Here is a 23,390-nt window from a genome sequence, read left to right as displayed (position 1 = left end):
ACACCTAGGGTAGGTAGAGTTGTAAGTGCAGGAGGAAAATTTAGTGTTCAGTAGTGAACTATTGGTAAAGGCATAAGGTTTTATATTGTTGCACCTCACGCATATATTTTGAGTTTTACCGTACTGAGTTAAATGAACTAGCTCTTTCTCTTTTTACAGATGAAGTAGGGACGGAGTCTGGATCGAAGTTGTTGGATTCCGAACCTAATGTGTAGAGTACAGGATGAAGAGTTTCGTTTTGTTTTGACTGAATGGAATATGTAAAATTGATGGTAGTATAAATATTGAGTATGGTTGTATTGTGTGCGATGTATTGTCCATGATTGTAGGATTATCTTGATCATTGGATAGTGTTAGTGTTTCCTTTTTACAGATGATGTAGGGACGGAGTCTGGATCGAAGTTGTTGGATTCCGAACCTAGTGTGTAGAGTACAGGATAAAGAGTTTCGTGTTGTTTTGACTGAATGGAATATGTAGAATTGATGGTAGTAAAGATATTGAGTATGGTTGTATTGTGTGCGATGTCTTGTCCATGATTGTAGGACTATCTTGATCATTGGATAATGGATTATGTTAGTGGTTCCTTGTGCATGACCGTTTTGTTATGGAATTGGTTGCTTGTTAAGTACGTCTAATAATAAAAAAAAATGGGACGTTACATGTAACGGTCCCGGAAATTTAGAATGAAATATGTGTATTAAAATGTCAAATGCGGAAATGTAATAAAAATTTGATTAACATCCCTTACACAAAAACCAAAAACGTGCTCAAAATATAAAAGAACAAACTAACTAAAAGAGATACTCGAAAATAAGAACTATAAATATAACTACGGAGTCTTTGGGCGTCCCCTTCGCCGTCTTCCTGCGGAAAGGGCTCGGGAACAATGTCTTCCTGATCTGAAATGGTTAAATAAGGAATGAGCTACACCAGCCCAGTAAAGACATCACATTATCTCACCGCCACGGAGGTAAAGGTGGGTAGAAAACACAAAAAGACCAATGGAGCATAATTTATAACAAATTCTTTTATTAATAATAAAATCCTTTACTGTCTATTTACCTCGGTGAGATCCATAAAACAACATAAGAAAGCAATAACATTATCATCATCATGAAATCATATGAACTGTATAACATAATACTTACCACGCCTTTGCATTTCAATCATTACACAACATATTTTCTTCATTTACTAGCCTACTAGTATCCATAGGGGTCCCGCTACACGTGAACCCTTAATATTTATAACCTGATTCCAGGGCCGTTCCCATACCCCGTCCGGTATGGGCGCTAAACACATAAGGTCTCCATACCCCGTCCGGTATGAGAGACCACATTCCCGGTAGGGTTCCCTACGAACCCGGTCCGTCCACCATCTCCCAGGATATCTAGTCAGACTGTCCACAATATCCACTATCAATTCACATAACCTTTTTTACCTTTTTCTTGGTTTCAATCAACCAAACACACACAACATGTAAACCAGTAATGGACACCAAACAAAACAACACAGTATCGGGTTAAACATAATACCGACCATAATAAGGAAACCATGATTCATGCATACGGGACCATAATATAATTACATCAAACATCATGCTGCATTTAATACTGGAAATTAAATCAAACAATAACAGACCAACCCAGTATCAGACTCGGGCTCCATTGGCAACCTTAATCAATTATACATCTATAAAGTCACACAGTACAGTTTAATTATTTATTTAGCTTTAATACCGTGATAGGAAATAGGGTGAGGGGTCCTTACTTGTTTTGGGGTCTGAATACGGCTCTACAGTGCACCTACAAGCTGTCCCTAATTTTCCCTGAATTTTTTCCGGGGAACTGAAATGCACTATTGGTACCTGCACGTGTCCCAAAAAATCCCAAATTAGACCTAGGGCCCCTTTCGGCCAATATTGCAATTCCGGCACGGCGGCTCCGCCGTGCTCCAGCGACGGCGCCACCGCAAGCGGCGGCGATTCACCTTGGGTTGGCCGTTTTCGGCCGAATTCGGCCACGCTTGCATCGGTCCCTGCGATAAAACAACCCTAGGGCCCTCGGTGGGCTGAAAAATCACGAAAAATTGAAACTTACCGGCGGCGGTGCTCTCGGGTGCGGTGGCTCCTCCGGCGTGAGTCGTGTTTTGATGTTTGGCTCTGATCAACCTGTAGAGAAAAGAACGGTGATCACAGTGGTATAAAATTCGCATCAAACGGAGGCCGGGAAGGGCATCATCAGAGGCAAAAACCGAGGAGGGGCGCCGCGGCGCCGCTGCCGGCCGTTTAGTCGGTGGTTTGGCTCCAGTTTGGCCATAGGCGGACTCAGCATCGAAAAACAAGCAAGGGGGAGAAAAATTACCTCGATCGGCCGTCGGAAACTTCTCCGGTGCGGCAGCCAGTGGCGGCGACCGGCTCCTCCGGCGTCTGGTTCTTCTTCTCCGGCGAGCACTGGCGGCTAGGGTTTCTTTGGTCAGGTGTGGGTGGGGGTATTTATACCCTTTGCCTTTTAATCTTGACCGTCCATCAAGATTGAATTTGGGCCGTCCGATCGCGATTTAATTGGGATTAAATCTGGGCCGTTCATCGCGATGCAATCTGGACTGTCCGTGCCTGATTGAATCTGGGTCGTCCATGCGCGTGGATCTGGGCCGTCCGTGCGCACGTTTGATCTGGGCTGTCCGTGTGCGCGGGAACGGATTTGGGCCGTCCGATCGCGCGCACGCGGATCGCCCACGTGGCCCGTTCCTTGGTCAGCGTTGCCTTGCCACGCGGCGTGTTCTGGTTGGCAGGGGCTGCTGACCGGGCCGCTGACGTGGCTGCTGACGTGGCTCAACTTTTCTAAATTGTGTTTTGACCCCTGATTTTCGATTTTCTTTTCAAAAATACCCACAGAATCCAAATTCACCCTTTTTTCCCAAAATCAATTTTAATTAAGTCCAAATAATATTTTTAACCAATTTTATTATTTTTATTTTTTATATTTTCATTGAATTAAATTAAACTAAGTTAAATAAAAAATTAAATAAATAAAAAAGAATAAAAATAAATAAATAAAATTTTTATTTATTTCTTTTGGTGTTACATTACACCTTGTGCTTTCAATTTTGTTAGAACTTAGAGAGAGAGAGAGAGAGAGAGTAAAAATAAAAATAAATTTAAATGAGAGAAAAATAAAAATAAAAATTAAATATTAATCTATATTTTATTATATAAATTTTCAATTAAATCATCAACATTTAAAATAAATATCATACAATAAAAAAATATACATAAATTTGTTATAAATTATATTTAACAATTATTTTCGTCTTAAATGATAAGTACAATTATTATAAATGAGTTCATTATTTTTTATTTTTTAATAAAATAAATAAAATTCATATAAATTAAGTTAATCACTTATCTAACTTCATATATAATAGATAATTTAAGTAAACTAAAATTTGTAATAAAGATAAAAATTAAATTTATCTGATACAATTATTATTAATTTAATTTAATTTTTTTATTAATAAGTGATAATTAATTGATTTGCTGATTTATTATTCATAAATTAATTTTAAGTATATTATAATACGACACATAACTTAAACAACACAATAATATTAAAGTAAATATATATTATATTTTTATGCTTAAATTTACTTTCACAAAATAGTTTAGTTTTTATTTAACTTTATTTAGTAATATTATTTATCATTATGTTATATTCTATAAATACATCAAATACTATCTTAATATTAAAAAGTTATATAAAGACATTATTTTTCAATTATTATTATTACAATCCATCATTAATTCCAACTAATTCAATGCATATATTATGTCAGTCCACATAGAGAATATTAGGTTCGTGTTCCATTGAGTTGAGAGGATATGATAATGTCACCCCAAGTGGGTCCCTCAGTTTCATGCAATCACACCTTCAAAACAAATCATAAGCACATTTTTTATTTAATAAAAATATAAAATTATTTAACCCAAAAAAAAAAAATTAAATTTAATAAATTTTAAAATTGAATTTTACATATTTTAAATTTGATTAAATTAAATCAAAAAAAGATTTAGACCGCCAGAGTCTGCCCATTCTCAGTTATCCTTTCTTAGTACTGTTTACCTTTCAAGTCCCACTTCCAGCTAAGATACAGTCAATAGTCCTAAAAGGAAGTTATCTAGAATCTAGCCAGCACCTCAACTTCCTATTCTCCAATGGCTTAATTCTCATAAGAATCCAAATTATCTTCAAAATCAGAATCTCATCTTCTCCAATTCTCCCTTTCAATTTCCACAACTCACAAGAGCATGAAGAAAATTGCAATGGAGTTCGTGTTTCTCTGGCTTTCTCTCTTCTTTTTCCTCTCTCCTCCTATCTCATCTGCCACAATCAGACACAGATTCCCGTCTTCAATCATCAGACCGGAGCAGCTTTCTGTCTACGAAGAAAATCAGCTTTACAGAACTGAGTACTTCACTCAGATTCTCGATCACTTCGATTTCCATCCCCAGAGCTACCAGGTTTTTCAACAGAGGTATCTAGTCAATGACACTTACTGGGGAGGCGCCGAGAAGAATTCTCCAATCTTCGTTTACACGGGGAACGAAGGAGATATCGAATGGTTTGCGCAGAATACAGGATTTATGTTCGAGATTGCTCCACGTTTCAAAGCGCTTCTCGTTTTTATCGAGGTAAGCGAAAAAAAAAAGTCATATGTTATTTTCTTTTTCTTTCTCCTGTTTTTCTTTTTCCCGGGAACCAAACAGGATTTATGGTGAAATTACCGGGTCCGGTAACTTAAATGTGAAATGCAGCACAGGTTTTACGGGAAATCAATTCCTTTCGGCGGCGACGAAGATGTCGCTAACAGCAATTCAAGCACTCTCGGATACTTGAGTTCGACTCAGGCTTTGGCTGACTACGCAACTCTGATAATTGATCTGAAGAAGAATTTGACTGCAACTGATTCCCCTGTATTCGTCTTCGGCGGCTCCTATGGCGGAAGTATGAGTTATTGATTTTCTGTTCTTTTCTGTTTGGCTCATAGGAATTTGGGATGCGATCGAAATGAAAATAATGTTTTAAAATTATTTTTGTTTTTATTGAATTATTATTAATAAATTAATATAATATTTTTGGACTCTGCAGTGTTAGCAGCTTGGTTTCGGTTGAAATACCCGCATGTCGCCATGGGAGCTCTGGCTTCATCTGCTCCGATTCTGAATTTTGAGAACTTAACGTCTCCGTATAGCTTCAACGACATTATCACTCAAGATTTCAGGGTTAATACTAATTAACTTTATTATTATATTTAGGTTAAAATATTTCATTCACTTTATTTATTTATTATCGTATTAATTCTGGTAAGTAAAATTGCAGCATAATTTTTATTTTTTACTTGAACATGAAAAAAAATATATTTTTTATAAAAATAATAATTTTACTAATACTTTATCTATGTTAATTTGGAATTAACTAGTTGATTGCATGTGGCAAATTCAGAGCGAATCTGAAAACTGTTACAAAGTGATAAAAGAGTCGTGGCAAAAGATTGATGACACTGCAAAACAAAGAGGAGGGCTCGAGTCGCTCAGGAAATCATTTAGAATTTGCAAGTAAGAATATTAATTTTTTTATTTTAAAAATAATATTTAATTTAATTAGCAAGAATATGGATTTTTATATTAATGTTTTAATTAAAATTTTTATCCATAGTGTTGTTATAAAAATGTGAACATATTCAAAAGAAGTATTTAGTCTTGAATATCAGAGATAATTTGATTTGAAAACATCTTTAGCACTAAAATAGAATTACCCATGATCTAATATCTTGACTTTTCAATATATATATATATATATATAAGTTTATAAAATATATTTTCCATTCATTTCAAATGAATATTATTGTAAAATTATTTTATAGTTATTTATTTTTGATAAATATGCACGCTATTATATATTATTTATAGAATAAAATTATAGAAATATAACTAAAATTATATGCACAAATCAGTATTTATTAAATTTTTTTACATTTATTTTTATTTTTTTGTAATTTTAGGAATTATATTAGTGGCGATGCTCTGGAGAATTGGTTAGAGACTGCATATATATACTCAGCGATGACAGATTATCCAACTCCATCAAATTTTCTAAATCCCCTGCCGGCTTATCCAATTAAACAGGTCTGATTTATGTTAATTAATTATCAATTATCACTAATTTGCAAGTTTATTTCCTTTATTATTATTTTTTTTTGGGTTCATGATCAAGTAGAATCACTCAAAAGGAAACAATTGTCAATTTTTCTAATATTTTTTGAGTAAAAATAAATTTTTGGTGTAGGCCAAATGAATGTGTTTTGAACCTAGTCAAATTTAATTCACATCTGTACTGAATTTGTATATATTTTAATATTTAATATTTATTTATATTTAAAATTTATAGGAGTTTATATTTTATAATAGTTTAGAGGAGTTATAAATTTTAATATTATCTTATATTATTTTTATTTAGAAGAAGAAAATAAGGATTAAACCAGGTATTAATTTGGTTCTTTAATTGACAAATCTGATTACGATCAAAAGAAATGTGTATTTTTTATTTTAGATCCAATCTGATTTCTTCCCAATGAAATACCTTCTCAATAGTAAGAAGCAAGAAATATTGACCGTGTGATATGAATCATGTGATGTCCAGATGTGTAAGGCCATTGACGATCCGAAAAATGGGGACGACATGTTTGCAAAATTATACGCTGCAGTTAATATCTACTATAACTACAGTGGAACTGCCACGTGTTTCGATCTTAATGATGACTCTGATCCTCACGGCCTCGGAGGGTGGACATGGCAGGTACCCGAATATTATTCAATTTTACTCGTTCATTGATTTGTGCCTTATCATTTGACCTTAACATACGGTCAACACTTCAAGTCTCCCATCACATTTTAAAGGTAGAATGATTGATTATTTAATGTGAATCATATTTTTTATGCGTGTTATTTTAATTTTTAGTATTCGAAAATAAATTTCATAGTTTTATACTTCAATTTAGTAATTCTTAAATATAATGTTTATTAGTAAAGTTTACATATTAAGCAACCAAAATCAATAAATGATTGAAATGAAACTAAAAAATTGCTGACTTGTTAAATTCGGAACTTGAAGTTCTACCCAATTTTATTTATTTAAGATGGGAAATTATATAAATTTAATTATTCAAGTTAAAATATAAGGCTTTATTTCATTAGTCTATACAAATTTCATGTTGTTAATATAATTTTTAATATTTGATTTAAAAATTAAATCACAAAGCCATGATTCTCTCTAACATTTTGTTGTTCCTCTCTATTTAAATATGATCTACATTTTTCATTGAATAATACTCCTTGACCATTTTAAAGGGTGAATTATGGTATAGGATCATTTATCTTGGCAATAGAAAAAAGAAATCCCATTTCAAATCTGATAAGTTTTTGACCATTTATTTTTGTTTATTTGTCCATTTGAATCATTAACTTGCCGTTGTTATGATCATTTACCTGGTTAAGGCATGCACAGAGATGATAATGCCAACAGACGGGAACAACAAGCAGAGCATATTTCCTCCTTCAGAATGGAGTTATACTGATAGAGCCTCTTTCTGCAATGATTACTTTGACGTCGAGCCTAGACCCAATTGGATCTCAACCGAGTTTGGTGGATATGTAAGTTATTATTATTATTTTTTTACTACTATTAATAATGTATATATTGCTTATGCATGCCTAGCATATACAGTTGAATATTGTTTCAACTTTCTTGAATTGCTTTGACCACAGGATATTAAGAGAGTGTTGAAAAGGTTTGGGAGCAACATTATCTTCTTTAATGGCTTAAGAGATCCTTGGAGTGGTGGAGGGTATTTTCCATCTCCTTTCTCCCTTCATCTCATTCTATATATATATATATATATATATATATACACAGAACTTGTTTATGGTATTTATGGGTGCTTTTAATTTATTTATGTTCACCGTTATATATATATATATATATATATATATATGTGTGTGTAATTAACTCTTAAATCATCCCCAAAAAAGTATTAGACTACATAATTTAGCATCAAATAAATATGAAATATATATCATATATCATTTCTACTTATTAAATGCATGCAGGGTGCTGAAGAGTATATCAAGGAGCATGATCGCAATCGTTGCTGAAAAAGGTTTGTGGAATAAAATGATACCTTTTAGAGTTATATTTTATTAATTATTTCGTAAACCAGATTTAAATTGTGTTGAATGAATTTAATTTTTTGTTGACAGGAGCTCACCATGTAGACTTGAGATTCTCAAGTAGCGAAGACCCAGAATGGCTTCGAAATGTGAGAAAAAGAGAAGTGAAGACAATTGGAAAATGGCTGTCTCGGTATTACCATGACTTGGCCCATTATTCTCAATAGACCACTCTCATTTACCTCCGCCCATTTCTAATATTCTCTTTTGTTTCTTTTTCTCTACAACACTCTTTTTTTTTTTTTTTTTTTTTTGTGAAAATGAAAAAATACCACGTGACCCAAAAGTCAACTGTTGGTGTGTTTTCTTACTTGGTTCTTATTCCCTAGATAAGAAATAATGACGCATGAGATACTATTTATAAATTTTTCAACAGCCTTTTAAGAAGGTAACTTACAGTTGTTAAATGGGTGGTTCTTAAAACCCTTCTTGGTTTCCGTTTCTCCTCTCGGAGTACCAAACAAAATAATCTAAATCTATCTAGAGAAGCTTGTGATTACTCCCATGGCAAATGGGTTCGAGATGAAAATTACCCTATTCAGTTGTATGATGAGAGCTGCCGGTTTCTTGACCCAGGTTTTCGATGTCGACAGAATGGAAGAAAAGATGTAGAGTATCTCAAATGGCGCTGGAAACCGTACGGTTGTGATCTTCCCAGGTATAATTTAATGACTATACATAAATAATCTTGGTAGATTCTCGGCGGCCTTGACATGCACGTCTCTTTGATTCTATTCTTGTTTCTTGTTAAGGGTTTCTTTACACAAAAAAGACATACCATTACTAGTCTACACACACTGATATATGGCACAGACATGATATATAACTATATTTTATTTAAACTATTGATACAAATGCGATATAATATCCGGTATATATGCTTTGTTCGTGTTTGCTTACTTTCTCTAATTAATCACAGATTTAATGCAAGAGATTTCCTAGAGAGGAGCCGGAACGGGAGAATAGTGTTTGCGGGAGATTCTATTGGAAGAAACCAGTGGGAATCCTTGCTATGCATGCTTGCACAAGCGGTTGCCAACCAGTCGGCCATATATGAAGTAAATGGAAACCCTATAACCAAACACAAAGGCTTTCTCTCCATGCGGTTCCCCGAATACAATCTCACTGTTGAATATCACAGAGCTCCCTTCCTGGTGGTCATTGGCCGGCCGCCACAGAACTCATCCGATGCGGTTCGGATGACAATTCGGGTGGATGAGTTCCAGTGGCAATCTGCGAAGTGGGTGGGAGTAGATGTTCTTGTTTTCAATACAGGGCACTGGTGGAATGAAGATAAAACCCTAAAAATGTATGTAACTTCTGAATTTGTTCCTTTGGTTCTTCTTTGGACTTCATTGCCCAATAATGATTTATACTGAAGAGAAACTAGGATTTTCAGGGGAGTATTTTTCCAGGAAAGAGGGAAGATAAACACGACGATGGACGTGATGGAAGCATTCCGTAGGTCCATACAGACTTGGAGGACTTGGGTGATGGAAAAATTGGATCCTACAAAAAGTCATGTTATCTTCCGTGGCTATTCCCCAGTGCATTACAGGTACTACAAGTAAAAAATAATTGAATAATATGAGAAAGTAGATATTTTGGAAGCTCAAAAATGATGTTAATTGGACCAGAGATTTTTTTCTCTTCCTATTTGTAATTTAACTAGTCTAAAATTACTCCACTACAAACAAATATTCCCATTAGTAAAGATGATTTACAAGGCTTGATTGATAGCAATGAGTTCCACATGTGAAATTACAGGAATGGAACGTGGAACAGAGGAGGTCTCTGTGATGCAGATAAGGAACCGGAAACAAATTACACAAAGCTGGAACCAGAGCCCTTGCATAATAAATACATTTCAGATGCAATCAAAAATATGGAATATGGAAACAGAAAAGTTCAGTTCTTGAATATAACGTATTTGACTGAGTTCAGGAAAGATGGTCATCCTTCTTGTTATCGAGAGCCAGGAACCCCTCCTGACGCTCCTCAAGACTGCAGCCATTGGTGTCTACCTGGAGTTCCAGACACATGGAATGAGTTTCTCTATGCTCAGCTACTGTCAATGGGATATAGAACTAGGTGACACACAAGAAGAGGAAAAGATAAACAAATTCTTAGCCTTACTCATTGAGAAAATTGTCTAAAACTTGAGGCCTGTTCATAATTGGAACCGGGTTGTACTCAGGCTATTCTTCTACATTTTCCTCAGGGTCCGATTCACTGGTTTGCATTTCCTTAACTTTCTCAAGCTGCCTCAATAGAGCCAACCTTTCTGGACCATATGTGGAAGGTATCTGATAAAACGGATACTGTTAAGCTACTTTGAACAACTGATTTTAGCAGATGTAAAGAGAACAACTTGGTCAACCACACACCAGAGCTGGTACATATCTCTGGATAGCAGCCAACATGGCAGCATGCCCAACCGCTGTAACCTGTAAAAGTTGACCAACCCGTCAGGAGGAAGTCAATAAGATCAAACAAGACAAGGATAGAGTTGTTTTAACAAAAGTGGGGAATGCAAGCAGCAATCTTCTGGAATGTAGATGGTAACCATGAATAGGTTTGCATCAGAAATCACTGTAGATACAAACAAAACCATAGAGGTGATACTTCTCTTCCATCTCTTTTTCAGTCTATTTAACAGTTGTAATCGTTGTGGCCAGTAAATTAAGAACCGTCCAGTTTCAAATTTGCATATTTGAAAAAACAAAGGGGACTTATAATCTGGATAGTGATTACAATGAAATGACTGGAGAATGGTATATGAGATTTGGAACTTTTCCATTGAGAAACTACACTACTCAATGACAAAATATTCCATCATTTGACTCTCCCAGTTCAATTTGAGCATTCATAACAGCTAAATGGTATATTTTCCTTTCCATATCACCTAAATTCTTACATTTTTCTTTAAAATAAATTAAGTGCCTCGTTTTTTATTTTGAGCAATTAAGAATCTAATGTCTTAGATTGTGTCAATTAAGTGAACATATTAATACTTTTAACTAATGGTGCTAAATCTAGCGCCTACATGCCACCTGTGAAATTTTTTTTTTCATGTTAGTATCTTAAAAAAAGTGTGACAAACTTTTTTTAATTATCAAAACAAAAAGATTAAAAATTATCAATAAACTAACGAGTTCAAATACTAAATATTTAAAATTGTCACAAATTAGATATAGAAGCTAGTAACAAGATGGTATACCAACTATTGTACCATAAACTTGATTTTAATAAATTAGATGTGTTTTTTTTATTCTCAAAACTTTTGTTTCGGTAATTAAATGAAACTAGTCTTGTTTAAGATATTAAGCAAATTTTTGTTTTTGACACATGGCACTTAAAATGCTAATATGAAATTTTTTTGCCACATGGCATTGTTAATTAAAGTGTTATGTTGACGCTTAATTGGATACAATCTAAAAGTTAATTAATTTCTCAAAATAAAAAGATGGGACACTCTGACGGAACAAAGTTGAAAGTGCAATTCTATGACAGATACATAAGACCATGCAAAATTGACACCCGGAATTTCAGTTAAACTTACAGGAAGAAGCATTAGAACACCAATTGGAACAACTGAGGCTAAGTCGGTCATTGTTCTTTGCAAAGCTTTCTTTTCTTTCGCAGTCAAATCATCCCCAATCAGGACCCTCCTCAGCAATTCCATAGCTGCAGCAACATCAATAGCCAGAAGCTGGGTTCCTTGCCAGACATCCTGCTCATTGGTTACAACATATAGCATCAGGATGCTCACAGTCAAAGAGACAAAATAGCCAAGTGTATAGTATTGATCAACACACTGCACAGATAGCAAGACTTTAAGCAGCCTTGTCCTTTAGAGCAAAAGTTAGAAGTTTTTGCAGCAACCAGAAAACTAAAGATCCTTACAGTGTTAGGTGTTGTGAAATTCAGGCAACTAAGAGCTTAGAGAATCCACTAGGAAAAAAAGATCCTAAAACTTGATATTGATTCATTAAATCAGCAAATGTGTTGAAACAGAAAAGGAATTTCCATGGAATGTGACGAGATCTCTGAAGGAAATAAGGAATATGTCTACTAATATTTTTTCAATGAAAGCAACTTAAGACATAAAATTATAAAAATGAAAAATAATTGTTCAAGCCTATTAGATAAAATTACATTGACCTTCGAAGAGAACCGGAGAATAATAGGAAATAACTAGACATAAATAGCCAGGGAAGATGGAGGGAAGAAAGAGAATCAGCTATGCAGGCTACTGGATTTATTCCTTTTGAATCCAAATAGCATTCTCCAACTGGGAGCCATCACCTTAAAACTTATGAGGTGAAGGTTTCACCACATCTTTGTAATGACCTACAGCCAGAGTTACATCATTATTATCACTTAAAACTAATAGGAGAAAGGTGGAAGACATTCATACCGTGGTAGTTTCTTTTAGCTTGACAAGTGATTTGTCAATTATGTTTTCCTTTTTCTGATTCTGAACCAATTGAGCACCTATGTCATTGTTAGAATCAGGATGGTCTGCTGTAACACTAATATCCTGCAAAAGTTGAAAAAGAAAGCTAACAAGAAAGGCAGGGAAAGGAATCATGCCAACAGAGACAATCTGAGCAAGAGTGGTGCATCCAACAATAATGAAATTACAAGGTCATGAAGAAGATGTCAGTTCAGAAGTACCTCCTCATTTTCTGATTGTTCGGCACTTCTTTGCACCCGTTTTTCAAGTTCTATTAGTTCATTCCTTAGCAGTTCAAAGCGAAGGATTTCATTTGATTCTGAGCCTATACTTGTAGTAGTCTGCTCAGCAAGTTCATTTCCCTACATACAACAAACAAGTTCCAGTTACATTTTATTTCAACAAAACCACACCGGTTTTTAGCAGCATAATACATGCTGGATCCCCATGGAGCAACGTTATATAAACCAAGTAAAGCACATTATTATAAAGGATCATTCCCATAAACTATAGAACCAAATGAGCAACAACACCAGAGCACATAATACCATAACCATCACTAGTTTAGTGCATGGAAATATCAAGCAAGTAAAAAAAAGATATTTATAGAATTCAAAAACAAAAAAGAGTCATTAAAAGAAAATTAACTTTTCTTTTTTTGGTTGTAGAAAAGAAAGTAATGGGCCTGATGGCACAGTTTTAGAGCAGAGAAGTATAAAGCATGCAAATATAAGACCAGACAAATCATAGATAACAACAGCACTGGTTCAACCAGGTTAATGTAATATCCTATTACCTTATGCTAATTAGACTAGAAGAATAATTGATAAAAATTGGTCATAAATGTTTGCTTCTCCTCAACTTGCTATAGAACAATCCCTCAGAAATGCATATAGTTAACAAGAAATTGCTAACGTACAAACAGAGAATGTGGTAATAATGCCAAAAGTTAACTGCATAAACAGTAAATGTGATAGACAAATTGATAAAACAGGCCTACAGATTTATCCACGGCTGATAATGCAGAGCCACCCTTCTTGGTTGGAGCACGAACAAAGAAGCTCCATAGTCCATTAGACTTGCCAACAACTCTGGAAAAAATACATACATATATAGCACGAACTAAGGCTCAGGAAAGCGAAAAAATAGCTGACAATGAATAGACAAACATTAGAATCAAATGTGAAACTTCAGTCCATGCAAGCAAAAGCTATGGTCTATAAGACAAGTTTCCGACCTGTTGCTTCTGTCCATTATGATTGTGTTCTTTTTGTTTTTGTCATTGCTGTACTGTTGCTGCCCACCAACTGAAGACTGGGGATCATTGTCATCATCTCCCTATTTGATAAAGGAAATTTGAGTTTATACACAAATTTCAACTATGTAACTGTTACATTATGACCATAACTAACATTAACACAAAGGAATATTCATCAATGAAAAATCACAACATTTAAGCATGTAAAAATACATGGACACAGTTAAAAATGTCACTCCACAACAAAATCTTCTTTTCATCTCACCATCCTTTAAGAAGGGTGCTGATAAATGGGAGCAAGCTGAATGTGCTACAGATCACAGCAATCAGTAGGTGAAGTTTATAAAGTACTCAATAAAAAAAAACGTAAGGAAAATGAAAGTTAAACCTGTTGAAGGAAAGCTGCTTTGACTCTAAAAGATGCCTCCAAAAATTCAGCCTCTTTTTTCAGTTTTCTTATTTTCTCAAGGTCAGAACATGCAGCTTTTAGATGCTCCTTTCCAGAATAAGAGCCTGATACATGCAACTCTTGAAGCAATTTTTCCAGTCTGATCAGAGCTTCTTCAACACTCTTCAAGGCCTGAAACCAAATATCAGCATCATTGCTTAATCAGAGGCTCTCCAAGGCCTGTCCTTTAATTAGGATTTTTCTAAAGTTTCTTCTTACAAAGTGCATACCTCTTGTATTTGTATCCTCAAACCCCAACACATCAATACATATTTAATACTAATTTTGTAACAAAATTAAACAAACATAATATCACATTTTATATGATCAGCATTACAGTAAGTTTTATCAAACATTATATTGCTTCAACCTCAAAACAACTCTATTAAAAATCATTTTCATAGCAATTTTTAGCAGTTCACATCATGATTAACACGGTATGTTGTGTGTGAATATCCTGTTGCTCAGCTGAACTATAGATCACACAATTCAGGGTCCCATTTGCAACAAGAGATACAAGCTAATCTTAAGGATCCAACTAGAATCCCAAAAAAAAAAAAGAAACATATGTCTTTACTTCAGCCCTCAAATTACTTGGTGTGCATTTTGAAACAAGCTTATTTGAAAGTACAAGGAGAAAAGAGCCAACCTTGTCAAATGAATCTGATTCTTTGTCACTTGTCAATCCATTCATCTCATTAGAACTGGACTCTAAAACTCCACCCCTGCACACGCTGAAAGGAGTATAATGAAGAATTCTAACCATTTTAAACAAAAGACCTGTAGACCTATTAATAAACACCATCCCAAAGGTATGACTTGTGAGACAAAGAAGGAAAACATGATCTCCATGATGATAGACAGGACAAATTAGGGTTACTTTGCCTACTAAGAAATTGAGTAAAAAACACCTAGGATTCTTAGGTATCACACCCAAGGGTTGTTGAATCACATAATCAATTATGAGAAATTCTTAAAAAATGATTATTGAATGAATACTTGGATGATTATAAAATAAAATTACAAAGCTATTTATAATAATCTCTCGGTAACTTTTTCAAACAAGAATTAAGCATATTAATTCTAACACAAATGAAAAATAAATACTAATAAAAACAAACTCCAAACTCTAATAAGACATTTAGATAATAAACTAAAAATAATATATCAATAAATAAATCCTATGATGGCTATGCGCTATCACAAGATTATTACAACGGCTATATTCTTAATATAATTATTATTTTTTAAATAAAAAGTACAAGATGTATATCAAATCAACAGTACCATGAGGGTGCCACCAATTTACAGAATATTTACAGATCTATTAGCATATCAACAATGTTCCCAAAATCATGTGGCCCAACATCAATCAAGACCCAAAATATGAAACCATATATCCTTAATTTTATATAACTCTTCTTCAATTCCTTCAAAAACCCTATTGTTCATCTCTTTCAAATCATCCAAAAAATAGTCAATCTCTCATTGACCCTGTAATAACCCAATTAATCCCTAACAAATCGTAGATTATAACCCAAAGATTATATGCCACCGGACACCAAAAAAGAATATGGTTGCACGACTCAGTAGCACTCTTGCAAAGTAACACCTATTTACCATAGTCCTCTCCCTTCTCATCAACTTGTCTATAGTCAAGGTACATTCCCTACCCGCCTCCCAAACAAAGAAAGCAATTCTAGGCAGGGCCTTCACCTTCCAAATCTGATTGGCTTGGGAACCTTAGCCCTCCCTCCTCAACATTACTAACCAAGTGCTTATCAAACGATTTCACTGTGGAAACTCCATTCTTCAATTTCTAAACAAATCACACCATTATCATTCAATTGAGTAGTGGCCTAAAGTTGGAATACAGCTTCATATTCTTCAATCTCCCAGTCATTGAGGTTTCTCGTCACATTCACAGACCACTCCCTTCTATCATTGCCTTCCCCATAAGCCTCCTCCACAAACATATTCTTCGCTTGTGCTATGACAAAAATCTATGGAAATTGATTCATAAGACAACCCCTTCCAATCCAATCATCCTGCCAAATCAGAACCCTATCTCCTCTCCTCACCTTCCATTTAGCACTATGTCTCCTCAATACTATGCATATTCTCAATATAATTTTGTAAGGATCAAAGACATAATTCAAGAAATTCAATCGAAATGGATTAAATAATGCCAGAATTATCAAAAGGAACTGTCCACACTCAAGGAGTCAGACATCCCGAACAGATCAAGAGAAATTAAAAGAAATATTAATTAGGCACCTTGGTATCTTAACTTTTCTCTTTTAAAAAAAATCTTTTAGGCCAAAATATATTATGAGCCTGAACTATATAATTAAGGTGTAACAAAATATTTGGTATTTTGCTGGCAATAATCAGAGAGCCCAAGGATACAAAAAAATTAATTAGTATGCTAAGAAAGATCTTTTCTACAGTAGATTAACCCCCTCTGGACAGGCATGGATTAAATCCTCTTCTACCATAGTTACAATGGAGAAAAAAAAAAAAAAAATTAATCAGATTGAGCACACTGCCAGTGCAAATTTCAGAAAAACTAATGAAGACCCATTACATCATGTCAATCAAGATTAATCTGGAAGGAATCAGTAGTTCCTCTCATTTGGTCCAACATGAAAAGAAAGAGATAATTTTCTTTTTTTTTTGGAAGATGAAAGAGGTAATTTTCTAAAACACAGAATTGCCTATTGTAGTAGCATGCTAGCATCTGTGATCTGGTGGAACATGTGCATATCCCTATATAGTTCTTACACTAGCATCTTCACATTAAGCTTGCTCAAAATGTTTCAGCATTTCATGTCTTTCCTAAGAGTTTCATGTCAGGTCTCCCAGTATTTCCTTCCACTCTCAACATTCTAAGTGCCGCTTATAGCACATGCTAAACTTGAAGGAAATGTCAAATTCTAACACCTGCATCACAGGGTCTGCACACATGCTCTTTTATCACCACCATCACAGGAGCCGTGTTAATGCTTGAAACAAAGGGTAGTCATTGGTTATACTTACTCTGATAGAGGGAGAGAGAGAGAAGAGTTACGTTTTGGTTTCTATTACTTACTTTGATATCCCCAATTCTTCCATGCACTCCACTAGCTTGTTATGCCTAAACATTAAAGAAAGATAGTCTTACTACCATTATTTGGGTAAGCTTCAGCCTTTATCATTTGATCATTTTAATGAACCATAAGATTTGTTACCCCTTAGATAGGAATCTTGCTGCCTTGACATTGGAAGGATTCTCCAGCCATTTGCTGTACTTAATAAAGCTCTGAATCCAGTGAGAGCAAACATCTAACATTTGTGGGATAGCTTCAGCATTGGGAGGACCTTCTCGTTTATTTCTATGGCCATGTAGCTGCTTTGGGGTGCCAAGGATACCTGGATAAAAAGGAATCCAATCTAGCTCTTCACAAACAACCTATAAAATAAAAAATGAGATTGAAGTATCAAATTTTTGAAAAGAAATATGATGTCTATTCAGTAAATGACTAAATCTATGTAAGCTGACCTCTACATACAATTGATAAGAACTTATTGATGAAAGCTGAGGATAGTACAACACACTGCCCCCTATAAGGTACCTATGATGGAGAACCAAAATAATTGAATACACAAGCAGACTATAGAAAGCAATATCAAATTTGAATAGGAAAGAAATTATACAATAAAAGATACCTAATAAAGCCTTCAACGGGATCGCCAATAGTGTCAAATCCATTTGCAGATAAAAAGGACTGGGTACTTCTCCCCAAGGCAATAAAGAATCCAAAAATAGCCAAATCCCTCTCCAAAACCTGCAAGAAATCAGCAAGTCCAATGGAATTGAGAAGTTGATATCATATCGGTCTACTAACCAATTCAACAGGCTTATGCTTATTTGCTTTTACCTTCACAGATCTCATCATGATTTCCAATACAAGGCTGTTTCTTTTATTTTTGTATATTGCTTCGACAATATTTTACCATTCCAGCAGTCCCATGAAAAAAAAAAAGTGATTTAAGAGGATCTAAAGCCTAAATCAATGTATCTTATTTCCTTCATATCTAAAATGTTCCTCAATTATCCTAACCACTTTTTCACAGAAAAACCAATAAGTCAGTTACTATCATATTTGTTCTGTACTCTTCCTTAGTCCTCACCATAATTTTGTACATTTACAAATGCAAAGTGCATAAAGAGCTAGTTTGCATTAGATTCTTAAACGCATCAAATGATGCATGTCATCTTCATAAGCAAAATGTTGGCAGCAAGATCAAGTTACTTCAAATATCAATTTAAGTTTGAACTTTTCCACCAGAAGTCAACACCAGAAGGGCTGAAGAACCTAGAGCTCTCTCTAAATACATATATGTAACCCCTCGCACTAACCTCAATATTTTCGGATGTTGTTAGCCTTGACCATATTTTTTCCCTATCAATCGCCCGTTGCAGCTGCTTCTGTACAAGATCCACCCAGAAAGTGACTTCATCTGAAGCCCGGTCATTTTTCACTCTGCATGCTGCAGCTCGAGGGCCAAAATGGACAAGAAACTCTCTGCGCAGACCAACATTCTTCAAAGAATGATAAGCTTGAGCAATGGGAACATAATCAACCAACATGTCCATCAATCTACCAGTTATTTCTGGAATCATTGAAGAGAAATGTGGGCAGGAAACTTTTGCTGGGCCAAGTTTTGTAATCGCAGCAATGCAAGTCAATGCAAGCATGAGAAGTGATATATCTTTCTCAGTGCCTTCATTCAACAATTTGCCTCTCCCACCCCTGGATGTAAACATGAAGCAACATTATTTCTGCATGAACCTCACAATCAAACAATTGTTTCACAGGAACTTTTAGCATGGACAAACATTGAGCTGATGACATACACAGAGGTGGCAGCCAGAAAGTGTGCATCCCCCTCAAAGTAAGTTACAAATGATGTCACCACCGTAGGGATTTGCTGGGACCAAAACCATTCATAAGCTTCAGGTTGCTTGGCTGATAATTCGTCCCTGATCATGGTCTCGAGAGGAGCCGACTGGCGTAGTAAACTGGATGAAAATGGGAACACAAACGAGAATTTAAGGAAACTGAGTTCATTTGTATTTTGAAGACAATATTGTTGAACAGTCAAATAACAATGAATAGATATTCAGACTCCACAACTAAGGGAAGGTACAAGCTTGTGCCAAATACTACTACTACAACAATGATAACTATTTTACCACATACAGTTCAACTGAAATTCATTGAAGATAGAGTTGAGTTCTTTTCCAGCTTGTTTGGCTTTCTCTTCTGTTGATATGTCAATTAAGTAAAAGACACCGTGATGTCCAAGATGCATGTTTTTAAAAGCTTAAGACTCTGTAGTCAGAATCTCTATTCATGTGAGACCAAAATTTTATGTCAGTAGTCATTCAAAAAATTTACTGAAATTACCATCCACTTGGGAAAGGATATGCTGAAGGAAAAGAAGGTTCTCTTAAATAGTTAATACCCTAAATTCCAGTCTAGGAAAGCATATATTTAAACATTAAAGGTGTTTCCAATTAATAAAAAGAAGTCCCACGAGGCAAGCATAAATCTAAGAAGCTTATGGGAAGCTAAATGCAAGAAGAGAAATACATATCACAAAGTACCTCCTTTGGATAAAAACATTTACATCCCTGTCTCTACCATCACCTCTGGATGAAATCTCAGTTGCAGCTTGCAGTAAAGAATACACAGAAGCCTGAGAAAATTCACGAATTTTAGCTAGCCTGACTACTGCTTCAGCATATAGTAACAGAGAATAGATCAATCAAGATCCTAGCACAAAAATTACCTCAAAATTTCTAAGCTCAAGATCATCAAAACATTCTTTTTATAGAAGGAAAGAAAACATTAACTTAGAATTTTTTACACTTTAAAAAGTTTTTTAAAAAAATGATGAGGTCTAAGAACCAAGTCTTTTAAGGCTTACAATTCATGAGGCTAGTAAGTATAGTAATGACTCAATAGAGGCAACAAAGGTGACAGCATCCTTGCAAACATACAATAGATATAGCCTTGTACATTTTGTACACGGGTTGGCACCCCTTTGGTGTCTGTTTATTAATGATACATTTTATACTTTTTAGTTCCAAAAAAAATAAAGATATAGCCTTGTATATTGACATAGTATGTTTTGAGTTATGCCCTATTAACTTACCAACGGAAGTATACTTGGCACATTCTAACAAACAGATCTCTGGAGAGAAATGAAGATCAAAAGCATAAAAAAGATCGCAAAGAAAATCCCCATAAGTTCTACCCAGCAAATGATCAGCCAGAGTCAGGTGAACACAAGAAAATTAATAGGATGTACCTCTCATTCATCTTCAAAAATTGTAGCCAAATAGAAATGCTTTTCTAGTCTAAGCCACCAAGGAGACCAAACAGTGACCAGACAGCACATAATGGCTTCCAATTCCACACTAATGTAACTCACTTAAATGATGGTGCATCATAAAAAATATGTCATGGAAGGTTATCAGGGAATATAAAGTTTAATCTAGAGGTGGTTTCATGAAAGACCTGATAAGAAAGTGCTTTCACCCATGCGTTTCTGTCCGCACCAAGCCACGCTGTTGAAAACCACGATAACTTTGATAATGAACTCTGCTCTTTAATTGCTAACTCAAAAACCCTGGCTGCGTCATGCAAAGATTGCACAAGTCCATCACTGTAATCCTGATCTTGCAGTGACCGATTTAGTTTGACCATCATCACCTCCACATCACCATCGGTACATGCCTGGGGACTCCCATTGACGGTCACACCTTCTTCTGCAGATGCACAGGGAAAGAGCTGCCTCAGCCTTCTTGATCTACAAAAGATTTTCTTATAAACCAGAATCCGTCGATTAAGACCATGATTTCCATTCTCTAAAAAAGTAGATCTTGCAAGGTATCTCTTCCTTGAATTGCCTGAAGTACTCAACAAGTAATCCAAGTCAGCCTCCCTTCTGCAAGGAATACAGGTTCCAGGTGAAACTCATGAAAGCCATAAACTGCAAATTCCTGATTCAAAAATTAGCAGCAACCACTCCACAATCCTCGACAGTAACAAGCCACATGAAAAGGTGGGGATCTCATTAGACATGGTAAAACTGGTTATCAGTGTCACAAGATTTGTACAATGCCAGCATGTTTCCTCTTTTTATTTGGAATACGACCAGAATTTATATCTTTTCCCTTCTCTCTTCCACTTTAATGGCTTCGTACTATGTTCTATAAACCAAGAAGCAACTGAAGCTCCCAGTTCACAAATATTTCAATAGCATTCTGGTCATAACAAAGCAACCAGGAATAGTAATGCTCTCACAACTTAACAACAAAATTAATCAAACAAACGCCTTTCACTTACCAAGAACTAAAAGTCTAAAATCCCTGCAAGAAGTTGTTGGCAGTAACTGGACAGGCAACTGTCAGTTAAAACACAACTAAACTTGAGAATCCAATAAAACTATGCACGGCGTATCCTACTGATTCAGTTTATAACCTACAAATTCTATATAATAACTTAATTCAGTGCAATTACGAGGTCAACAACAAGAATTACAGTTTTCCATTTCAAGTATTTCTCGTCCTCTCCTTTTCCTCCAGTTTCCACGCAACTAAACGGAAAAATTTCTAGACAAAAACAAAGAATTACTACTAATTAGTGGCAAATGCCTGGAAAAAGAAAACCCTAATTGCTCCGACTTGCTCTGGCATACACAATAGTTACGAAGAAAGAAAAGGAAATTTAAAAGACGAATTCGTGATTACCTCGACGATATGAAGCTGCGATGCTGCAACTTAACTGCCATGAAAAGAAAACCACGGAGAAAGAGAGAAGGAAACGAGGAACAATCAAGAGGAAAACCCAGCCGGAGGAATGGAACAAGGGTGAGTGTGGTGGGGAATTCCCCTGTTTGTGGGCGGGGAAGGAGAGGATGACGTGGCGAAACGAATGCTTTATCCGGGGATTCGGTAGACGTGGAAATGCCAAAGATCACAAACCCAAAAAATTAAAAATGGATGTCTTGCTAGCTTTCTGGAAAGTCGTATTGGATGGAGCCACGTCAGCACCATAAGGCCATCTCCTCTGCGACCGTGACATTCTTGTGTGAAATCCCTGGTAGCGTTATCTTTTCCTTCGACTCCAGGCGAATTTTCAGATTTCGGGTTCTGGGCCTTGTTTTCTTTTTGGGCTTAGGGCTTAAATTCGAATTCACTTAGTTTGAATAAACGGCCCAGATATTTAAGTCCACAATTTGAAATAAGTAGATTTTAATCACAAATTTTTTTATAAAAATTCAGAATTTATTTCGAATTTAAGTCAATATTTAGCCTAATTCAGACTCTTATAAAAAGCTTGAGAACTTTAATTTGTCTTAAAAAATTAAAAATTAAGTTTAATTACCTTACGTGAATCTACAAATTTGAATTGGCTGCTAGGAAATATGAGGCATTGACCAAAGTTGGTATAATTCCATTTACAAAAAAAAAAAAAAAAATCATGTTATAATTACAGTACTATGAATGTGTGTAACATTCGAATATGGATGGTGGTCAAGTCAAAAAAAGCCAGTTTATATCTGTGCGTATATACATACATATATAGATAATAGATGAAAAAAATATATTATAATGTAATAATCATAGAGTTAGACCATTAATACATACATATATGTATACAACACCCGTACAAATTTTAAGCAAAAGTCAACGGTTAGAAGCAATAAAATTTGGTTGCACGCAGCTCGTGATCGAACACTATCATTGGCTTCGCTATTGAGGCAAGGCCGATGACGATACCCGACGGCGTGCCCTCCAGTTAATGATAATTAAATTTAATATATATTAATTTTATGGGGTTTAATTTTTAAATCTGAAGGTAAATGAAGACCAAAAGTTTCTTC

The 23,390-nt window shown here is 35.1% G+C and overlaps 3 protein-coding genes and 1 pseudogene across 4 annotated transcripts; 3 read left to right on the top strand and 1 right to left on the bottom strand.

Moving 5' to 3' along the window:
• The first annotated feature begins 4,083 nt into the window (after positions 1-4,083).
• On the top strand, positions 4,084-9,441 carry LOC110810579 (uncharacterized). Of its 2 annotated transcripts, none has more exons than XM_022036778.2 (12): positions 4,084-4,691; positions 4,820-5,004; positions 5,149-5,282; positions 5,503-5,615; positions 6,062-6,185; positions 6,700-6,855; positions 7,554-7,709; positions 7,824-7,903; positions 8,166-8,215; positions 8,316-8,418; positions 8,862-8,943; positions 9,205-9,441. In XM_022036778.2, exons 1-11 carry the CDS (start codon positions 4,546-4,548, stop codon positions 8,932-8,934), a joined length of 1,320 nt encoding a protein of 439 aa, XP_021892470.1. In that variant the 5' UTR covers positions 4,084-4,545; the 3' UTR covers positions 8,935-8,943; positions 9,205-9,441. The 2 variants fall into 2 exon arrangements, with proteins under 2 accessions (XP_021892470.1, XP_021892469.1); XM_022036777.2 differs by having other exon boundaries at positions 4,085-4,691; positions 4,815-5,004.
• LOC148252813 (protein trichome birefringence-like 8 pseudogene) lies at positions 9,140-9,664 on the top strand (annotated as a pseudogene).
• Positions 9,665-9,724: 60 nt separating this feature from the next.
• LOC110810562 (protein trichome birefringence-like 8) lies at positions 9,725-10,380 on the top strand. Its single transcript, XM_022036753.1, has 2 exons — positions 9,725-9,843; positions 10,053-10,380. The coding sequence occupies exons 1-2, from the start codon at positions 9,725-9,727 to the stop codon at positions 10,378-10,380; spliced, it is 447 nt and encodes a 148-aa protein (XP_021892445.1).
• LOC110810578 (LETM1-like protein) lies at positions 9,905-22,496 on the bottom strand. Its single transcript, XM_088210125.1, has 19 exons — positions 22,255-22,496; positions 21,020-21,449; positions 20,104-20,195; positions 19,351-19,515; positions 18,853-19,246; positions 18,159-18,277; positions 17,992-18,064; positions 17,681-17,901; positions 17,542-17,586; positions 15,100-15,184; positions 14,391-14,582; positions 13,982-14,082; positions 13,745-13,835; positions 12,966-13,106; positions 12,706-12,828; positions 11,848-12,018; positions 10,673-10,732; positions 10,422-10,591; positions 9,905-10,309 (listed from the first exon to the last, which is right to left on the bottom strand). The coding sequence occupies exons 1-18, from the start codon at positions 22,293-22,295 to the stop codon at positions 10,484-10,486; spliced, it is 2,652 nt and encodes an 883-aa protein (XP_088066251.1). The 5' UTR covers positions 22,296-22,496; the 3' UTR covers positions 9,905-10,309; positions 10,422-10,483.
• Positions 22,497-23,390: the final 894 nt, after the last annotated feature.

This window comes from Carica papaya, chromosome 8, assembly GCF_054855325.1.
Source record: "Carica papaya isolate Zhongbai chromosome 8, ASM5485532v1, whole genome shotgun sequence".
NCBI classification, from domain to species: domain Eukaryota; kingdom Viridiplantae; phylum Streptophyta; class Magnoliopsida; order Brassicales; family Caricaceae; genus Carica; species Carica papaya.
The sequence above is the reverse complement of the archived record's forward strand: the minus strand, read 5'-3'. Positions and strand labels throughout refer to the sequence as shown.